Here is a 23,045-nt window from a genome sequence, read left to right on the forward strand (position 1 = left end):
CAGGAGAAGTGCTCCATCCCTCTTATTAGCTTGGTGGCCTCCTCTGGACTCTCTCCAGCAGGTTGATGTCCTTCCTGTGCTGGGGACCCCAGAGCTGATGCAGCCCTGCAGGTGGGGTCTCACCAGAGCAAAGCAGAGGGGCAGAACCCCCTCCCTGCCCCTGCTGCCCACGCTGCTTTGGATGCAGCCCAGTACATGTTTGGCTCTCTGTGCTGTGAGAGCCCATGGCTGGGTCATGTCCAGCTTCTCCTCTCCTCCCCCAGCACCCCGAGCCCTTCTCAGCAGGGCTGCTCTCCATCTGTCCATCCCCAGCCTGTGCTCATACCAGGGTTTGCCCTGATCTGGGTGCAGCGCCTTGCACTTGGCCTTGTTAAACCTCCTGAGATTCCCTCAGGCCCATTTCTTGAGCTTGTCCAGGTCCCTCTTGATGGCATCCTGTCCTTCAGGTGTGTCAACTGCACCACTCAGCTCAGTGTCACCTGCCAGTTTACTGAGGGTGCACTCAATCCCTTCATCTGTGTCATTAATGAAGATATTTAATAACACTGGTCCTCTGAGGGCATCACTTGTCACCGATGCCCTGAGACATTACCACTACCCTCTGCACGTGACTGTCCAATCAATTCTTTATCCATCTAACAACAGTCCACTCACTGAATCCATCTCTTTCCAGTTTAGAGCTAAAGATGTTGTGGCAGACCATATCAAAAGCTTTACAGAAGTCCAGAGAGATGACATCTGCAGCCCTTGCCCTGTCCACTGGGATAGTTACTCCATCACAGAAGCCCAATAGGTCGGTCAGGCAGGCCTTGCCCTCAGTGAAGCTGTGCTGGCTGTCTTGAACCACCTCCCTGTGCCTTAGCTCACCTTGCTGGCACTACAATGAGAAAAGTTATTCATTGTGTATATTCACAGCTGACTGTCAGTTTACACTGGTGTCCCAGATGCAGGCATCTGGCACCAACAGCAGAACATGCCGTGGGTTTGATGAACAAGTAAACTGCACAGTAAGATGAGACTAATGTGCCATAGCACATAGATTTAAGTATCTGCTCAATGAATGTGAATCATTCATTAGCCTCCACGAGAGACAAAAAAATCCCATGTGTTTTACCTTGTGACACAGCTGTGAGTGGATATTTCTGGAAGTGTTAGAGTTATGTCTGTGTTATCTCCTGCTGTAAGAAAGATCCAATGCATATGGAATGACCTTGGGACTCAGAGGTTTTCTCCTTGAGATCTGCATATTGCCTGAAGCACTCCAACTGTGGCTGGATTAGGGCCTCAGGAAAAAAACACCAGGAATTAATAACTTTGCATTTAGGCAAGGATCAGGGCAGTGCCTTTAATAAACCTGTGGTCACACACTGGAGACAGAAATAAAATTCAAAATGAATAGCTGCATAAAAGGTTATTATCTCTCCTGTGGCTCTTGTGACTGTACCGCATGCACACCCCTCTGGACAGTGGCTGAGCAGTCTCACTTCTGACATTTCCCAAATGGAACACTCAACATTTTCACTTCCAGCATTGTCTTGTAACTTAACTTGTGTATGTGTCTGTGTAGCAGTATTTAAAGTAATGTTTCAATTAATACAGCTATTATGACCTTTGTTTTGCACATTGATTTTCATTCTATCTGTCTCTGAAGCAACATAAGACAAGAAAACTTCTTAAAAGCTTTAAGCAATTAATTCATATTTAGAATTTCAAGGGATCTCAATTCACTGCCCTGTATAGCCAGGAGACCTGCAGCTGCAGTCAAATGCTAGAGTATGTTAACCTATCTATTCTGTCAAAACCCTATATGAGACAAGAGAAATGTACATTTTAAGTTTGTAAAGCAACAGAAAGAAAAAGGCAGTGTGGAATCCTACAGGGTTCCTGACTTTACTTCAGTTTGCAAGGTCTTGCAACACTTGTAAGGCTTATGAAGATCCTAAGTCAGTCCTTGGAGTCTCTGGGGCTCCTGCTCCTTTGGGCTTGTAAAATCTCTAGTTTTAAAGAGTCTCCACAGCTCTGGATGTACTTGAGTGACATTGCTTTATGAAACTTAAGGGTCAGCCCTTAAGTTCTTTTTTCTCCTCTTTCTCGCCTTCCACAAATTGCTGAATGTCTACATTAGAACTGCAGATTATCCCACCTGATCTTTAAACTATGCAAATTTTCTCTCCCTAGTGCCCTTCTTGTCAGGCAGAATTGCTAAAAGGTGAAGCAAGTTTCTTTAAATATACCTTCATAAGGTCATGACAGCATTAATTAATTAATTTTCTTATTTTAATAGGTGAATTTAAAGAGGCAAAAGCCTTGGTTGAGGCTAGCAAAAAGATTTACTAGCAAATGTCTGCATCAATATTCCCCTTTCTAGGAAGTTCTATCAGTGTTAAACACTGAGTTCAGAAAATAGAGGGTGTTGCTTTAGTTAAAATCAAGCAGTTCTGTGTCAGGGTGACTCTGCTAGCTTTGCAACAGAAAACAAGCTGACTGTTTCTGTTTTGTAGAGAAAACTTACAGGGTTCCACATTCTAGCAAATCTATCCTGGCTCAAATAAGAGCAAGAACTGTTAAAGAAGCCAGAGAAACATATGGAATTTGAAAGTGCAATATGTTTCTTTACTCCTGAACACCACAGAGTGGTTTGAACTAACACCCACTGAAGAGAGAAACATGTTGCGTCTCACAAGGGCAAACAACTAAAAAAAGCTTCTTTTGTGTCCAAGTTCTGGCAAAAGCTGTTAGTTTTCTTTAACTACAGTATCCTTGATTCAAAGATTGCCCCAGCATGAGCATCCAAGACTTAAAAAGTAGGTTGCTCAAAAGATCATAAACTCTAGATATGAACTACATAAAAATGGTCAGAATTTAAACTCAAGGTAGTCACTACCTTTGAACTTATCTGATTGCTCCCTTTCAGAGAAAATATGGAAGGTTACCCAAGCAGATGCAACCCCAATTATAGACACCACACAGAGCCCAGTGGCATCATGGCAGATCTTTGAAAACCTGAAGAGAAAATGCATCTCCTCAGCTTCAATGTACTGATAAACTTTTATTTTTTGTTTTAGACAAAGGCACCGTGAATCTTTGTTTGTAGCTTGCTATTAGTGTTTCATTCTTACTCCCACTACAACTCCAGCTGTGAGCAGCTAATTATAATACTTCACCTGACCACTGCCTAACAGTGAGAATTTCAGTCTCTCCAACCTAACTTTATAGCTTGGAATTAATATGTTTTATTTGATTGCCACAGGAGAGGATTCAGGTTGTAAAATTACCTTGACAGTGGCAGCAAGTCACTGCTAGCTACAACCTTGCCTCTGTTTCTCCCTTTCCTCAAAATTAGGGCTCAGGTGTAATCACAGGGCACAAAGAGCTGCACTATACAGACCTCTCCCACCACTAGATGAAAATAGGTTACCCACATGACCAGAAATTTTGGACACTTAAGGTGTAATGTCTACAGAGAAAAGTAATAAAGCCCACAAAGATCATGTTAATTCTATACAGTTTTGTGTAGAGCGAGCCACCACATCCACGTCCTTTGCAAACACTGAAGTGCAGCATTATTTAAGCATCACAAAGTTAAAAAACACAGGCAGTTCCTCTAAAATCAACAAGAAAGGTAAACAATCACAGTACTTCAACACTGGAGAATGTGTTCTGCAAAACAGAAACACATTTGGAAGACTGCATCCTCCACAGCTTCAAATGTAACTTTTATCACATTATAAAATACTTTCTCAGAAGTTAGCTTTTTCAATTTTCTTCAGGGATTATCTTGGTATTTTCAAACTCCTACTATGACAAAGTCTCTTTGAAACTACAGCAATACACTCCACACACCAACCTGGAAATATTTTCAGCAGCACCTAAAAAAAAAAATATCTCTTCCAAGAAGCTGAATTGACAAGTTTATTTCCTTGGACCCAGCAGAGCAGGAGACTTCAGGATGTACTTAAGCAAGCACAGGTGTAACCCCAGAGTTCAACAAGAACAGCCACATCTCTTACATTATATACACACTTGATTACCCTGCACAGAACCCCTTGATGCTTTTTTTACTCCAGTTTGTCTAGGGTCCAGAAACAATAAAATGTACAAGCTTCCCAAGTGACCTCTTGAAGACTTCAGCTGGGAGAACTAAACTTTGAGAAATAGAGCACCTTTGAAACAGCTTATGCTTACAGGAGTAAGAAAAGTCAGTTACACACTACAGAACTGTAGTTGAAAAATAGTTCAGGATTATTTTCTTCATCTAGTAAAACCATTTCAAATCAAGTTCCAATTTCATGCTATCAGAATGTATTTTATGGCTCTTTCCAGTTCTGGCCACACAGAATGCTACTTTACAGGATATTACCATCACTAACTGAAGAGAAGGTATTGAAGCAAACAGAGCTACAATTATATCTCTAGGAGTAATATATTCTACTGAAAACTTATACCAGGAGGACCCTACAGAATACACAAGACTTCTGTGCAACTTTTGGATTGTTTCTGTCCCCTTCAAGCAGGCTAACCTACTAATCTATTTTCAAGCATCAGTTATTGAAAAGTCACCTTACCCAATATTCTCCCTTTGTTTTAGCCTATTTTCAAATTCTCATCAAACCTCAGACAGCATTACAAACAGTTTATGGGCAACATAAGAGTTGAGAAAAAAGGATAACATTTCTGTAATTTTTAAATTTCTCTTCATGACTCATGCTCTCTCTTTCACATTACTCCCAACTTTGACTTTCCTGCTCTTGAGGAGAACTAAGAGAAGATTCAAATCAGAAAAGGTTTCCTGGCCAGGATTCAATGGATTAGGGCGAATAATTTTCAGCCTTTGCACCATGGTAATAAAATAGCTGCACAAGAGAGCTTCCCAACAAAATTTCTTGTTCACACCACTGCTAAATACTATGCAGGGCACACAAATTGGAAAAAATTCAGAACCTACTAGGGGCTAGGTATCATCACAATGCATTAGAAAGTCAGTCTACTGGTTCCCTCCCTGTTTCTTCTTGCAGACTCTGCTGGACCACCACTCCATACATTTCCCAGTGTTTGATTTCCTTTTCCTTCTTTCCTTCTGACTCCACAAGTCTCAGGTTCTTCTACCTCCTTTAATTTCTGTTGGATAACACATTCATTGCCAGGAAGGCAGGAATAGTAAATCCAGATTTGGTGCTGAGAACAAAAAGAGTTTATTCAGAGAGAAAATGACATAAAGAGACTGATTGGTGGGTGCTGCCTATAGAGTTACAACCCTGAAATTTCCACCTAAGTTCTGTATCCTCCTGAACTGAGCTCTATCCAGATAGTACTGAAAAGAAAGTTCTTGCCTTGAACAAACTGCAGTTTAGGAAACAACAGAGTATTTCATCACATGGTCTCCTCCTTACACAAACCTTTAAAGATTTCCAGAAGATCCTCAGTGAAATGGAGGCTTACTCACCCCCTGGGGTATACAAGGAAAATTGGTATGGGAATTTTCTCTGAAATGAAAGTTTGCTGGGAACTTTGTCTACAGCCAGGGGTTCATTTTAGAAAAAGTGGAGTAGAAAGAATATTGATTTAACTGTGATGATGGACAGGGTTTGGTCAGCCATTGTTTTTCGAAGAAAAAGAAGAAACAAATGAAAACACCTAAATTCTAGTTCTCCTCAGAAGCTAGAGCTCATCTGAGCTGTCTCCACCTTTCTGGACATGAATCTGTACAACTGTCCATCAGGCCTGCCAGACACTACACAAAACTTGCCACTTCAATTCTTGACAGTTAAGTAAACAGAGACATATATTGTAATAAAAAAAGAGAAATCTGTGTCTCAGAGAAGAATAAAGAGGGCTGTTCCAGAATAAGCAAATATCTGACATTATTCTTTTCAGTATTAATCTTTTCCAAGGCTTTGAAGTTTGACAGTGCTATTTCACAAATCCCTAGGAGGCTGCTTTACTGCTAGGCTAGAAACCTGACTGTGGAACTGAGCAGAAAAAGAAGTGAATAAGACAAGAAATATTTCAGTCTGACTGGTGAGTATTTCTGTTTCTTGCTGCTATGAATTTTCTGTATCTTGAAAAAATTGAGGGGAAATGACAATTTCCAAAACAAATGGAAACAAATAAATTCCAAATCTCATAATAAAAATCATCTGGTCTACTTGAATTCCCAAAAAGCCTCCCATATTTTCAGTGAATTCAATCAAAGTTTGTACAAGATGTAAGCTCATTTTTCAAGCCATTTGCCTCCTCTGTATTTCTTAACAAAATTTCTCTCCCCTATTCTTTTCTCTGTGGCAGTCTTGTGACTTTTTAATTATGTCTTGTCCTACTAGCAGCACTGGCAAAAGGCAAAAGAATTTTTGTTAGATCTAGTATTCCCCTCCCTCATGTGACAGAAATGCTTACACTTCATTAACCTTTATTATAAACTAGTCACTGGAAAAGTTACTTTGCTAGAATCCACACTATGGTTTCAGCCTACAAACCATGGAATTGTCAGAATGCTAAATTACAGTAAAACACTGCTCACCTCCTTATGAACCCAAGATTAATGATACAATGCAGAAGGGAATAGCAGTGCTACTAGAAGCATAACAGGTCACAATTGCTGCTAAAATAGCTCATGGAGAACAGGCAGGGAAATATCACAGCTGGCTCCCAGTGTGACAGCCCCAGCTCCTACCCCAGGACCTACCCATCACCGAGACATCGTATTCCACCAGCAGAGTCGCCTCCTGCCCGCACTGCTTGAGAATGCTCATGGCTTCAGCATGCGTTGTTCCCAACAGCCGGATCCCATCCACACTCAGCAGCCTGTCCCCAGGTTTGATTGTGCCCTCTCTGGAGGGAGAATAAAGGAGTGATCTTTGTTAGCGTAAGACAAATTGGTGTGGAGATAGTACCATTTTTATGCAGAGTGATTCTCTCGCGCCCTCCCTGACATCCATCCTTCTTGCCTTAACACTTAACATTTGCTTTGACAGCCAGAATGATCAGAGGGCGCAGTGGAAAGGAAATTGCTTTAATTGGAAAGTCAGTGACTGGAAAACAGCTTACCACACAGTGAAATAATCAAGTCACGTTAAATTGCATCTAAGTATAGCTTCTGCTCAACATATGCTTTCTTTCTACCTTGTCCACACAGCTCTGTTTTCATGCATACACAAACACATCCTCCTCCAATATTTTCTTAAAAATAAACACGAGGTGCAAACACATGGGTGCTGAAACAGATTGCACAATATGAATGTCCATTTATTGATTTTCTTTAAAAATATCTTTTACTTGCATAATTCCAGTTTTCCTCTCTTCCCACTCAGAAGTAATTCAGCTCTAAATCTAAAATGCTGTCTCCTAAGCACATCTCATAACCTATTCAGAGCTATAACAAAAAATTAAATACTAACACTGTCAACTTAAGGCTTGTGGAGAAAAACAAGGAAACCAGGGGATGAGGGAGAGAAAAAAGTGTGGGAACAAAAGAAACGCTCGCTTTAAACATTTTCTTCTTAGTTTCCAAGGTTGAAAATGTCAACATAGGCTATAGATATCAATCTGCTTTAAAGAAACTGCCCTTTGAGTTTCTTTAATGGTTTAAGGACACAAATGCCATTTCTGAAAATATAGTTTGTGCATAAAAATAAAGCAAATATTCTTTTTTTTAATATATATATATTATATATATATATATATAATATATATATATAATGGTGTTATATACAAATATGGCCAAAACATAAATCTGTGCTCAGAAGTTTTCTAGGTAAAGTTATGTGTGACCTCACATGCAGATATGTACAAACATCTTAACACAACAATAAAACACTCAAACTGGTCACAGTATTATTTTGAATCGCAAGAGAAAAAGATTGTGGTGTTAGAGCATAAAAAGCATAATTAAGACCTACATCAGTTGTCTGAAGAATGCAAAAAAAGGTGCCCTGACCTATTGCAGGAATTTATTCTAATTATTTTAGGTGCAAGATTCTAAATTAAAGTTCACACACACCATAACATGCTGAGCCTCTGTGGCTGCCCATTACTATTGCTGCAGTTATTATTATTTCTATTACAACAATTAAAGACAAACCCATGAATTCCAAAGGACTGTATTTAAATGCATCTATTTCACTCAAAATCTTAACTTCTGTCCCAAATAATTCACCTTTCTCCATTTCTCTTTCACATGAACTCCAGAGAAAGATGAATTGTACCTGTCAGCAGGCCCTCCAGGTCTGACACATGTTATTACTACAGGACGAGATTTATTTCTGTCATCGTGTGCTCCACCTGAAAAGGAAAAAGCCAGAGAAAGTATACCTTCATTTTAAGCTTTTTATGCAAGCTCATTTCCAAAAGGCAAGACTACATCTTGCAACATGCACCTTCACAGATGGGCTAAAAGAATGAAAAAAATGGCCAAGCCATTAATATGACCCTCCACTAAATTTTACCTAAATAAAATCAACTTACTCTAGGTATAGATGAATCTTTAAAAACATTTATATGGAGGGATTCTTACTAAATGAGTATTTTTTTTTTCTTAAAATTTTCACTCTGAAAATAACATCTCAGTGTGAACAATTGTTCTGCAATGTTTGCAGCACAGAGAAAAAAAATCTGCACTTCATGTATATGGAGGCTAATTAGTGACCACTAATAATTTATATATTAAAGAAAAAAGACATTTTTCCTGAAGAAAATAATAATTCATTATTGGGGTCTATTAATTAACAGCTGCATCTTTTTTCTGTTCTCCAAGTCAATGACAATATTTTAGTTGTACAATTCAGACTACCAGCAATATTAATCAAATTTCATGCCCAATATATAGAGATACTACATGTAAATCTTTTTTAAAGAACTATGATCTTCCTGGAGATTTCAGTGGTAGCAGAATCTGGTGTTATGTGACCAGAGTTTGTCATGTTTTCTTGGCATAGTTGATTACTTACAATTCTTCAATGAACAAAAATTTCAGCACCTCATAAAAGCAGCACATGGAAATATGGAAAATGTAATATATTGATTTTTACAAACTGTAAGACGTAAATCTTGACATATTTCTGAGTGCTTCAAAAACTTACCACTTTTTTTTTAAAACAAGAAAATACAGAGTTCAAACTCAACAATGACTCACCTCTTATTACAAATCCGAAAGTGTTCCCCTCTTTATGTAAAGTAACTTCCACAGTTCTAAAGATGAGACCTGACCCTTGTACAGCTAAAAGAAAAAGAATTCAAAACTTAATGGTTATTATTTTTCTAATTATACACACAGATTTACATCTTTTCTAATTTAAGATAGATATTGAGTCATGCAATTGGAAAGACTCAATTACAGGACAGACAGACTGAAGACCTGTGATTACGTAGAACTCACCCTCTTTTTTAGAGAATTTTGGGATAGATATTTTGCAGAGTGACAATGGTGTGGAAAAAAGACACAGATGCATATAACAGTTGAGGAAATTGAGTCTTACTGTTTAAATTATGGCATAATTTTGCTTTTCTTATAGTTACAGAAGAGTGCTAGAACACATGGAAATACACAGTGAGACAAAAATGGTACGAAATTCTTAAGAGTACCTATTGAGCTTCTTGTTTAGCTTTGAAAACATTTGTTTTTCTCACTTAGAGAGAAGACAAGATTTTTGGGCTGTTTCTTCGATCTTAGGTTACTAGATTACAATGCAAAATGCATTTTATTATCATAAGGACTTTTTTTTTCTTTTTCAAAATGCAGCATGCTCTCTTATAATTGGTGAGTTAGTAAAAAAGTTCTTTAGCTTCTAGCTGAGTCAGTATTTTCTATGGAAGTACTAAAGAACTGGTGTACAGCTGGTCTAGGAGGTGAGAAGCCTAATGCACAGACTAATGCATTTGGGTGTGATAATCCACTTTACAGAATTTGAAACCACTGCTGTTAAGAGACCAGCAGACAGTTTGCTATTAGCTTTTACAGGAAAAACTTTGGCAGGGTCTAAGAACTCTATTTTCCAATGGGAAGAGGACTCTGTGCAAAATCACATGCACTCACACTTTCCACCTTCCACTCAAGTACTGCAAACAGTACAAACACACATAAAATTAAAAAAAAATCAAAACCAAACCAACCCAGCTCTATAAAATACATGTTCTGTGAGCAGCAGAACTAATGAAAACTTGTGTCATTTAATATTCCTGCCTGCAATAACCAGAGTTTCCCTGTCAGGATACCCTGAGGGGTCAAGGGTGCCACAGGCTACCCTGTGTGTGCTGCCAATCATGAAAGGCACCAGGAAGAGCAGAGGGCCCTCAGTGCTCTCTGCCCCTCTCTCTGTCTCTCTGGGGACCCCCCTGCTCCCAGCTCACTCAGGTGTTTATTTCCAGGAGATGTACCGTATGTAATGTACTTTTTTTGAGTTTTTCAGTCCCTATTAAAAAAGTTACTGCAGGGAACCAGGAGAACCACCCAGTGAAATCACATAAATCTCAATTTCCTAGGAAAACAGGTGAAACATAGCCCTCCAGAGCACTGCTCTGTGCTGCAGTAATTCCTGCTACAGCTTGAAGATCACAACTGTGTTACTGAGTCCATGTGGTTGTTTTCTCTTAATTTAGAAATGTTTTACTGACAATAAAAAGAAGAATGAGAAGACAACTTTTGCCTTCATTCCTATTGACAGAAAGTGGCCTTGCATGTAGGTCATGATGAACCCACGCTTCCCCATTTGTTTGGTGTGGCCTGTAACTTCCACAGGGGAGAGGTGAAACCCACAGGTCAGCAGTGAGGAATGGCAGCAGCCTCCTCCTCCTCCACCACACTCAGGTGGCTGTCCTTGCACCCCAGCCTCAGCCTGCTGTGGGAAAAAACTGCTTAACCCTTTCCAACAGGGAAAGGCAGACACGTGTGGTCGCACCTCTCCTCACAGAGAGTAGCAGGCACAACTCTCTCCCAGGATTTTTCCTGGGGAAGGCAGTGAGAAGCTCAGAGAAGAAGAGAAAACAATTCTTATCTCTTCACTGCTCCTTTTGTTTTGCACATGTGGAATGCGTTATGGAGATTGTTTACCCAAAGTGATTTGTTAATTGGACACCACTGAAAGTTGTTTTGATTCCTTGGCCAATTGAGTCAAAGCTGTGTCCTGACTGTCTCCAGACAGTCATGGGTTTTTCTTTAGTATCTTTGTAGTATAGTATCTCTTTAGTCTGTAATGTAGTACAGAATTAGTGTAATACAGTATAGCTTAATAAAGTAATTATTCAGCCTTCTGAAATCACAGAGTCAGAGCACATTATTCCCTGCATTAGAGTCACCCATTATCAATAGACATGGGGCAGGCACTGCTCACCTTCCAGTTTTAAACACTGAGGTGGCTCGTGCTGAAAACAGCATCTGGACCCTCCTGCTGTGAACACTTCAGAAATGGGAGGAAGCACTAGGGAGTGGGATTACCAGTGCTCAGCCAAATTTAATCCATCATTATTAAATGACTGACATTTTCTGGCTCTGAAACTGCAACAGTGCTCTGCCTGAGGGAGCAAGCATGGGAACAACAGTAGAATTTCATTATGTATGGGGCCAGGAAGGAAGTGCCAGGGCTTCTCCACACAACTACTGGAAAACTTTAATGTTTAACAAAAACAGCTTGCTCACTAGTAGTTCATGGAAACAACTAGTCTGCTAATTATCTCCAACTTTATAATCTATGCTTGTATGAAGAGGCTGGAAGTTCCAGAGAATTAAACAGAAAGTAACAAATGCTGCTGTAATTTAGTATGCCAAAATCCAGTCTCAGTGAACAAGAGTGGTACATTGCTAAAAGGGGATGAAAACCAAAGAAAGCCCAGTTGAATAAATGCAAATAATGCTGATGAAAGAACTACATAAAACAAATAATGCTGATGAAAGAACTACATCTGCAGCAAAATAACTCTGAACTCAGCTGATTAATTCAGATACTCTGCTTCAGAACATGAAGTTCCCTCTCCACAAGCAAACACTAATCAACAGAGGACATTCAAAATTTTTTAGTGTGCTTGTCAGGAGGTTCAAAAAAACCCCAAATACATAACTAGACTAATCCTCCAGCTGCTAGAAAGCAGTGGGAAAGTTCATCAGCTTCTGAGCAAAACTCCCCAAACAATACCCAACCAACCAAAACTAACCAACCAAAAACCAACCCTCACCCCCAGAAAACCAAAAAACCAACAAAAAGCAGAGATTGGTGACTCTGCTCTGTCGTTGGTGAGATTTCTGCTTCTAAAACATTAGAGAGCATCCCTCTGTACCACCAGTTCTTTTGTACTGCTTCAACGTTCTGTGATAAGCCACAGGACTAAATAGAATTAAGAAAAGAAAATTAAAAAACAACCACTACGAAAATGACTACTACCAACCATGCTCATCTCATTGTTGACTACATCTGCTATTCTACATAGGCTTTCATTTTGCTCTGGAAATACTTACAGACTGGAGGCAGCTCATATTCCACTTCTAACACAACCCTTTCACCAACATTCTTGAGCAGGCTGATGATCTCATCATGGCGAAATTTAGTCAGGTTGATTCCATTCACAGATTTGATGTAGTCCCCTACATCCAGCTGGTCACTCCTAGGGAAAAGTACATATTTCCTTTGTGAAAGATCTGATGAACCAAACTAAATCCTTTAAATTACTGTTTAGTAACTGTAAGAATTTTTTTCCCATGAATCTAGATCAAAACGAGTTGATATTACTAACAGAACAGAAAGTGGCATTTTAAGATATTAATCTACTCTAGCTTGTAAAACATTAAAATAAGAAAATTTTTGCATTATTCATTCCTGCGGTACAAAACCTATAATAAAGGAGCTGGATGATTTGACTGGTTTGGGCATAGGATCTGGGAAGTCATTTTCTTCATGTCCCCATCCTTGTCTCTCTCTGTTTGGGAAATGTCCAAACAAAAAAAAAAATTTTTTGTTCTACTCAGTTACTTGGAATGATTTAGCTCAACGCTCATCTTTTGACTTGTCTCACTCATGATTAAAAGCCTTTTTTCTTTCCACTGTAGTAGTAAGCAAGGTACCTATCACTTTAGAGTCTTTTTAATCTCAAAGTTATCTAATGAAGAACTAAAAAAAGAATAAGATTATGGTAGCACTATCATTCTTTTTTCCCTTTTGTTTTTTTCCCCTCAGTATGTTATGCTTCTCTCAAATTTTTGTTCAAAGACAAAAAAACCCACCCCAGAAATAAAACATGTATAATTTAGAAGAAATACCATGAGTTTTATGACAACTTCCAAAGATTTCATTGGTATTTCCAGTTTTTATCAAAGTAGCCTTGAGCAAAAAGAAGGACCAGCTGTTGCCATTTCCCTGAGGTTCTCCAGTGTGATGGGCTGCCATTATAGATGCATCAGTTGCGTATTTTTTAGGTGACCTTTCTGATGCAGCACGTATTTCTGAGGCAGTCACATATTACAATGCATTTTGCAGCTTGAGATGCGGTTACCTAGCAGCGATTCCTCCCTGACGAAGGTTAGATACTCTTGGTTTCCCATCCTTGTCGATACCACCTGATACTGTGAGCCCTAGGGTGGTGCCTTCTTTTTTCATTAATTCAACTATTGTTGAGCCCTTGAATTCCTCTGTTGAAAGAAAATTATTCACATTATTAAAATTTAAGTAGTAACACAGATGTTACCTTTCCGATATGTCACCTTCTTCCCAAGAAAATCATTCTGTGTTAGTAAGAAATAACATGTACATCTGGAGATTTTTTTATATTACAATTTACAAGTTCTGTCCACAAGGCTCTGCATATAGATAAATCTTGAGCCATATGTTCTGTAAAAGGTTATTAAAAACAACGCCAACGTGCTAGCATACTATACAGAGCCCACAAATATGAAGTCTGGGAACACTTACAACTAAAGATAGTTGTTTCTCATTTTAAAAAAGCTATCTTTCCTCATTTTCTGCTCTCTGCCTCTGACCTCTGAGCTTTATAATGCACTTCAACTGATTAAACAGAAGGGTAAAGCACACAATGATATAACAGAACTATAATTTTAGGTTCAGACTCACTATGAGGCCACAAGGAGATGTCAGTGTTAATAGAACAATTGAATACAGCAAGAATCCAGACAGAGATACATCAGATTTTAACAGTTTTATTCCTTATTTTTACATAAATACAGCTCCACTGTAACTCTCTGCAATTTCTGCAGAACAGGTATAAAGTAAGTGAAGGGCTTTCATAGTGATTAAGTGTATATAAAATTTCCCTCGCATGCTAAAACACCTTCTTCTGCAGTTTCTTCATTTTTGGAAAATGGTAAGTTAATTCCACAGACAACAAAGGCAGGCCACATGCAGCAAAAGGCCTCAAACTTTCAAAAGGATATGTCCTTATTGCACATGGGTGGACAAGGTAACCTACATAAGCAGTTTCAGCAGGACTGCAACTCTTTGGAAAGCCTCATATCCATTGTTTGCAGTCTGAGAAGACCTAGTAAAACCACCAGCTGCCCGGGTATTCTGGAAAAATACATGAAATCCTAAATATCCTGGAAAATTCTGAAAGGATCATCCTTTCAGAATTTTCAGATCATTTCAGGAGCATCCGTCTCAGGATCCTCCTTTTCAGTACTAATATGCAGCTTTTAGGTTAATTGATCAGATACAAGCATCAAATATTCACTGTAAACAAACAGTATGTCTGCACTGCATCAGCAAGTTGCTGTAGCAGCATGAGATTTAAAGATGAAAAGCCTCCCAAAAACCAAGCAAGGCCCTTGTATATATTCAAATGTTCACCAGTAAGTGTAGAAGTAGCACTATCCAAATAGCAACAAGGCTCTATCAAGATCATTCCACCTGACTGAGGAGACGACGTAACACATTTTCACTTTACAATGAAGAACTGCTGCCCTGAACAAGAATTGACAGACCACCACCATTACCTCTGTATTTGAGGAAATGGTGGCAGATTGAGGAAATAATTCAGAAGAGACTCCAGTCCTGGTGCACAGGCTTGAAATCCGTGGTAGTACTTCTAATAGGATTAGCTGCTGAATCTTTTTCTGATGTGGCATCAGCCTGTGCTCCTGCTCATTTCTAGGTGTCTGACAGGATCTTCTATCTATTCCAGCTGATGATGACCTCACTTCAGTTATTCACATTTTGACCATTATACAGCATGCTTGGACAAGAATTCCTCTATGCTTATAAGCTTCTACTACTACAAAATTCTGCAATGCATGCAGCAACCCAGGTTGTCAGAAGCAGACAGCAGCATAGCTAACCGGTGCATTCTCCAACTTGGCTGACACCAAACCACCATTTGGTACCATCTGGAAGCTGTTGAGCTCTCATAATGTTTACTCACATCTGGCCTTTTTGACAGTTCAGAAAGAACAGACGTGAATACCTGTTTCTGAACATGCAGACGTTGCATAGCTGTAGAGATGCTATGGACCAAAATAATGCTGCTTTCAGTTTTATAAAAACCTGTAAGTATTCATAATGAATACAAGAGTTAGTCACGGTACTTCCTGCAACTGAAGATAATGTACATTGGCACCCATGATGCAACCTCAGGTGCGGTGCCAGTGTGTGACACATGTTTATATAGGGTTTACCCAACCACAAGATCTGAGTCCAAAGGAAAATTCCTCTCCCTTCCCTCCTCCCAGACTGAATCCTTCCTTTTAATTCTCAGTAGTACAATCTGTCTTTCAGTAACCATCTAAGATTTTTTTTAAACAAATACTTTGCCACAATGCATATACAGGACATAAACAATGCACTGCATTGCAAAGCAATGGCAAATCTTTTGCCATAGCATAATACTGTCATGTGTTTTGGTCTTTTACATAGGTTCTGAGTTTGCAATCCAATGCTGGGCAATACTCTGCAGCCCAAAGTACATGTGGAACAGATGATCCAAGCAGTATTTTAAGCAGGCTAACAATTATACAAGTCCCTTCAACTACTGGCATGGAAAGTGATAACCATGCTCATTCCTTCTCACTGTCTATTATGACAAATTTCTGTTTACCTCTGCCAACAGAACAATGATTTCTAGGCACTCTTTCCTGGTAGGCAGGAGGGAAAGATGCACCAGCACTGTAAGGGAGGGGTGGTGTGAGGTGCTCCTTGCACACTGACAAATAAGGTCATCCAGGCATGCACAGTGGTTTCATTAGGTTTGCTGCTCTGAAGGATTTTGTAGCTTTTGTTGTACATAATCATATCAGGAAGAAATTAAACTACCTAAGCTGGTTTTGCTTATAAGAGACTGTTATCTCTGCAAGTGATCTGAACCAGGCCCACTTGATACCCTCATCATTCTGTTTTTCATCTTTGCTTTCTTAAATCACACATGATTACTGATCTTATAATGCTATATATGACATGCTTACTCATCTGCATTGCTTTGGCATTATTATTACAGACTAATCCCCGTTGGAATATTATTGAAATGCTCAATATCAGAACAACCCTGGGAGTTCATTTCCAATCCAACACACAACCACATCTGTACATGCTATTCCCCAACTAATGCAAGGTCAGTCTCTGTTTCCTAGTCAAGGCAATGCTGTGTTACAATTTAAGGGTAAAAAATCAAACTACTTCATGTATCACCTCACTCATAATTCATTACTTATGCCAACCAGCAAGCTCCTAATTAGTTAGAAGTCTCTGGAGTCTGTTCTTTCCTACATGTACTCCCACATGGGTAATAATATTAGCATAGTCAGCATCTGAAGGGAAAGCAAAGAAGTTATTTCCAGACTTCTTATGAATTCACACTTGGACTTGCCTTCCCTCAGCCTATGGAGGGGGCATCTTGGGACTGCCTTAGCACTTCCATCGTTTCCTGCTGTTGCAAGGACAATCCTGGGTACATGCCTGTCCATGCTGCACCAGCCACTCCACAGCTTTTTTGGCACCCACCTGCCTCTGGCACGGGGCTCAGGAATCCCACTGCATCATGGAAATAGCTCAGCGAGGGGAGCAAAAACAGACACACAAGCAGACGTAAGAAGGAAAAGAATGCTTTCTGCTCCAAAGAGCTTCCTTTAGATCTCCAGTTCTGTAAGCAGGAGCATACACGGCAGCTGAATTCCACAGAAACATTACATTGGTGGTGTTTTCTCAGTTGCTGTTTCAGATGCTTCTCTCAGGCTTGCTGCTGCAATATCCTGACTGTGTGTGCCTGACTTGCAGCTGGGTCAGCTGGTGCATTAGCACTGTGATCTGCCCTGGAGCCTGGAGGACTACGGGAATTCTCAATGTAGCACAAGAAAGCTTCAAAGATGAAGCTGATGCTCAAATTCTAGCCTGGGTAAATCTTACTGTGAGAGAGTGAATACATGGAACAATTTGCAGGTAGGTAAAACTAAAGAAACACCATGACCAATTTTTCTTCAATAATAATAGAAACATAGTAAAGCTTCCAGTATTTTATACATGAGCAGTCTTCTTGTCCTTTTCTACTCTTTGGTGTATATAAATAATATCTTTCAATAAATAAACAGCATGGAAAATAAGTTCTCATGAGACTTATGAACCTGGAGTATATTCACTTCTTCAAAAATAAAACAATACTAAATAATAGAAGAGATTTTTTTGCAGAAAAATATTTTAAAGCTGAGAGAACTCTTACTCAAAGTTATTATAATTTATTTTCTAAATTACTACAATTTTATATCTTAATGTACATATTAAAGAAAAGTTCAAAATATTTGCCTTAATTTCAGATATTGAGGCTCTTCTGTGAAAATTTCATTTTAAAACCCCAAAAATGTCTAAAATCTACACAATCAGGTCAAGTGCTTGCTTCTGTTTTCCACCTAGTGAATAAGTTTGTTAAGTGCAGCTGGAACAGCTGTATAAATGGAACTGAACATAAAAGTAAAAAACCCCAAACTTGCTGTTCTTGACATTTTCCTACCAAAACCATATAGAATTAAAAAGTAAACAATTAGTAAGTTTGCTGAAAATATAGTGAATGCTGTCCTGGAATGGACTTTCCCTTGTATGTCAGCAGAAATTCTGCAGAGAAAAAACATTTTGTTTTACATCCCAGTAGGTACTTCCTAGCTTAATAAGAAATCACATAAAGTCAATTCTTTGGAAACAGATAGCAGTTTGTTATAGTGAAGACACCACATTTACTCAGTGTTTCAAGTCCTGTGGGTATGTGTATTTCTCTAAGTGTGACAAGAAGGATGTCAAGAGATGATGAACAGTCCATTCCTTGTTGCCCTTTTCCTGACTGGCTGTCACTAACTTCTAAACCATCAAAATTTCTATCAAAAACAAACAAAACCACATCACTGAGGAGAGTCTGAGGACATGAAGTTGGTCACAACCTGCCCTGTGGCCTCCTCTCCATCCTGTGGAGGGACAATCCCCAAACCAGGCCCAGTTCAGAAGCAAGGCACCCACAGTGGAAGACAAAATGGTACAAGGTGCAGCAGAGCACATCTACAAGGCACAACACACTGCACTTACCAACAACACTGCAAATTTAAAACACTGCCAATGCAGGCTGCCCTGGGTCAGCAGCCAGGTTAATCTGTAAAAATGTGCAGGTGAAATGTGTGCCATTTTCAGTGAAAGAAAAGGAGATAGGCAAGGCTAAGACACTTGCAAAAAACTGTCTAAAACAGATTCAGTTTACGCTGACACCTGCTCTGGTTGTGTACAAGGCATTAGATGGTCTCCTTTTTATATATATACATATTTTTTTTTAGCTATAAGAGCATCTGCAAGATGCCTTTGCCATTGCAAAAATATTGCCTAAAATCCAAATTCCTTCCACCAGTGCTTATAAACTAGAAAAAGTCTGCCTAGCCTAGGCATGACACAGAAAAGGAAATAAGGGTATTTTATGATCCATCACAAGCAGTGATATACAGGACATGATCACATAATTCACTGAAAACACCAGGCCTGCAGGACACAGCAGCACAGTTCACACCTGGGTTCATTGGTTGCCTGTCTAAAATGAGATTAGCTCTTGTGCTATTTGGTTTTGGGTACATTTTTCATATTCGCAGAATCATTGGCAGCCAACACTCTCTAAATCTCAACTGAGGCATTCAGCAAAGGAGGTCTCCAATTTAACCACAAATGTAAGCATTATATTTTAAATTCTGTTTCTAACTTAAATATCAGAATTTAATACAAGTATCCCAAGCCTGAAAATCAAATAACCAGTAGAAAACCAGCGGCAGACAAAAAAAGGAGGCTCTTAATTCTTAATGAAAGAACCTCACCTGAATTTCCTAACAGAAGAGTACTGAAAAAAACACATATGACACCATTATCAATGCACACTGCAGTAACTTCACTAATTACATTTCAGGAGTGAACAATGACTGGAATAAACCATTATTACCTTCCCAGGGCTTAGCATTTGCATTCCACAGCCTACAGTGCAGCCCCCAATACTTCTCCAGCAGCAGCACAGCCATGCTACCAATGGCAAATACTCAAAGCACATCATCCTGCTTGCATCTGAATCCTGTCCTAGACAGGAGTAGTGAAGAACATTTGCTAGAAAATGAAAATAAGTGTGGCATGGTGTAAAATCAGTTTTTAAGTTAAAGAAGCTTCACACAGAAAACACAAGGATGATCTCTGTAAAGTCAAATTACAAAGGATGGCTTCACATGAGGCTGCAAAAAAAAAAAAAAGCTGCTTTTAACTTAGAGGAAAAAGTGCTCCATGGCAGCAGCTGTGTAAGAAGCAGAGAGGTTTCTCCAGGCTAACTGTGGCAGATATGCAAACTAAAACAAGAGATAGATGGCCACATGTCTAGATGCTTTTTCAAGCCAGACAAATGCTGGTCAGGGAGCAAGAGGCTTTTTGGCCCTCTGGATAGCCCTGCTTGCATGTTTTTTTTGTTTTGTTGGGTTTTTTTCCTTGTATTCACAACTGAATTGCACAATAGTGCATTCCAAGTACCATTAGCCTAAAATTATTCACGACATTAATTTGACAGATATTGTGCAAAGAGATCAACTTGAGTTATCCTTATACAGATGATGGCATCTGATTCTTCTAAGAGCTGACTCTATTAGGAATTTTTGTCAGTGAACACTTCTGAATTCTTTTCTCTGTACTTTTTTTTTTTGCTATACATCAAGGATTAGAAAAATCAGGCTAAACACAATCATTCCCTATTAATAATCCCGAAGCAGAGGAATTTAACTGGAGGAAAAACTATTCTAAAAAATTATAAAACATTAAAACTTTTAGCTTCAGTAAATATGAATACTTTAATATATTACAGTAAGAATGTCCAGATTTAGTTAAATCACAACAAAAAACTTTTTCTTGTATTATTACCTACAAAAAGAAAAATTATCCCTGATATGCCACCTTGTTGTAGGGTTGGAATAAAGATGCAGTGGAAACCACAACTTGCTCAATGATGCAGGGTAGTGAAAATACATTTATTCCTTAAGATAGCTGGGAAGTTCTAGTGTTTTCATCAATGGTTCTCTTTTAGAGAAAACCTACATGTATCTATTCTATCCATTGATCACTTGAAAATCTGCAACCATCAGCTTCCTTATCTTCAGATGAGGACCAGTTCCACCTTGAGGCACTTGCAATGTTTCAGAATGTTTAAGCATTTTTTTGCTTCCTCATTATCTATGATGGCAGTCAAATTCCTGAACATCTGGTGGGTCCAGAGCAGCTCAATTAACTGTCAAGGTGGAGCTTTACTTAACAAAGACATTGGAAGGTAAAAATGAGCACAGTGATGAAGGACTTGGTGGTCTCAACCTTCTCTTCTTCAGCAGATACTGCAAGGCTTTCCAGAGCTCAACCTTCCATGCTTCCACACCGTATCATTGCTAGCTCCGGTGTGGAATGGGTAGCAGAAAGTACTTCCAAGCTGAAGTTTATACCCATAGTTATCTCAAACTTGTATCTCCCACACGAAACAAGTATCTCCTTTTGAAAGTTTTGATCACACCATAAGCAACAAAATCTTAAACTCAAGAATGGCTTGTGCATCAGCAGTGTGACCCTGATCTCCTCTGCTTGTCTCTGTTGACAGTAGTGATGAAGAAAGGACAGAGCCCCATGACATTAGTCTTTTCTACATTTCTGTCTGAATGGGATGGAGGCTTCATTAACCCTCCTTCTCTAGCAGAAACCCTACTGTGCAGAACAGCACAGAACTTAGACACTAATTTAGATTTATAAACTTCTTCCCATAATTCTGATTAATTCACCTCCAACTTCCTCTTAATTTCTTTTTAATGAGAAATTAACACCAAGAAAACTCTTGATAATTTGTGCTTCTTTACACTGATGTGTCACTACTCACAAAACACAGCCTAACAGTTGCAGTTTCTCTGCTTTCTACAGTTACCAAAATGGATCAGGCTGGATTGATTACAGGACTGATTGCATTTGTGCATTTCAAAGCAGGAAAGAACCACTGAAAACAATTCTCGCCCTCATCACCTGAGTGAGACAAGCAAAGAAACTTGATATGGTGGTATCTCCACCTATAGATTACCTTTTAGAAAGATATCCAGAGTGGCTTTGAAAGTGATGAAAACTCTGCTACATGTGTAGATAATGTCTATCTGATTTGGGAGCAGACAAACCTTTGAGACAAAGATCTCATAGTACCATTATTACATTCAAGATATCCCTTCGATGCAGAACTGTGACCTCCAATCAAATCACCTCCTAATCTTTTTTTCCTTTTAGATTAAGAACTGTCTGAACTGCTTAGGTTTTTGCTATTGAAGACATGGTTTGCCACAATGTTTTAACATCCTGTTGCTACCAGTTAAATCTTTGCAATAATGTCATTGAATCACATTTCTCCATTTGAGCTGTCATTTATTTTTCCTGGCATACCTTGCATTGCCTTTTATGATCTACAGTTGCTATATAATGTAATATAGTAGTTAACACAAGTGGTTTTCCTTTTTATGGCATGGAGCTAGATCATTAGTGTCATGGCAAACCAAATCACTTAGGATAAGAAAAGGATATAGTAATGGTGTCACTCCTGTTTAGAAAAACTATCATTCATGTATTCAAATAGTGGGTAGTGAATTTTCAAATATTTGAAATTTGGAGGAATGGGACTGCATAACTTTTTGAAGTACATAGATTAAGGAACAAATGTTTCAGTTTTTAGGGGTCATATACGTAAATGACTGCCGAACAAATACACCTGAATTATATGCACACCCTCTCTGTCTACTTGGTAGTATTGAAGGAGACTCAGCATGACAAAAGGGTTTATCAAAGTCTCTCTAGAAAATCAGGCTATCCTTGAGAAAATGAGATATGGATGAGAAAAATGAGAAATATGGAAAATGCGAGTGAATGCTTCCCACACATTTTACCTTTTGTCCTTTGTGCTCAGTGACCACTGATCTCTTTATGGTTTGCTTACTCCTCACCTTTGTGGAAAACCCCAGCCCAGAAATGCTGATCTCTGGAAGATGGTAGTTCAAAATCAGGCTGGATGAATGCATTGCTACAAACGGTTTAAAAAGTGATCTGTCAATGACTCATTCTTTTTGCATACTTCAGTCTGACAGAAAACCAAAGTTACAAGGATGGCTTAGGGGGCAATTTAATATGCAACCTAACAACCAGGATGTACTGGTTTTTTACTAGATTTTTATAGGGAAAAAAAAAGTGCCTGTGTCAAAAAGATTATTAACTTGCTCAATATTCAAGATGAAGAAAAAAAATACAGTTAAAACCAATGGAAAAGGAGGGTTAAAGAACTGCAAAATAATCTACTGGCTTATATTAAAATTTACCAAATCACAGAAATAGTGATGACTTTAGACGTCAATAAGCACGTAAGATCCTCAAGAATTTACTATTCCTGTAAAGTAAGTGTGCCAGCATGGGGGGGAAAAGGGGAAAAAAAGAAAAGGAATAACTCAGGCATTTCTAGGCTGCTAACCTGTGCTCCGGAACTCTCTAATCAATCTCTGTGCTTATTCTCTGAAGTTTAATGTATGCATAATGAACTAATGGCAAAGAGGGATGAAGATAGATGCCTTCATTTGCATG

At 38.9% G+C, this 23,045-nt stretch overlaps 1 protein-coding gene across 11 annotated transcripts in view; it reads right to left on the reverse strand.

The window, feature by feature from the left end:
• The window catches only part of GRIP1 (glutamate receptor interacting protein 1), a 307,698-nt gene that overhangs the window by 65,284 nt on the left and 219,369 nt on the right, over nt 1-23,045 (reverse strand). For all 11 annotated transcript variants that reach the window (XM_064701889.1, XM_064701884.1, XM_064701892.1 and 8 more), the window contains 5 exons: nt 13,471-13,606; nt 12,440-12,585; nt 9,128-9,211; nt 8,202-8,277; nt 6,683-6,828 (listed from right to left, as the gene is read on the reverse strand). In XM_064701889.1, the coding sequence (XP_064557959.1) occupies nt 6,683-6,828; nt 8,202-8,277; nt 9,128-9,211; nt 12,440-12,585; nt 13,471-13,606 (588 nt within the window). The remainder of the gene's footprint in view (nt 1-6,682; nt 6,829-8,201; nt 8,278-9,127; nt 9,212-12,439; nt 12,586-13,470; nt 13,607-23,045) is intronic.

The sequence above is a fragment of the Zonotrichia leucophrys genome, chromosome 1A (assembly GCF_028769735.1).
Source record: "Zonotrichia leucophrys gambelii isolate GWCS_2022_RI chromosome 1A, RI_Zleu_2.0, whole genome shotgun sequence".
Lineage (NCBI taxonomy): Eukaryota > Metazoa > Chordata > Aves > Passeriformes > Passerellidae > Zonotrichia > Zonotrichia leucophrys.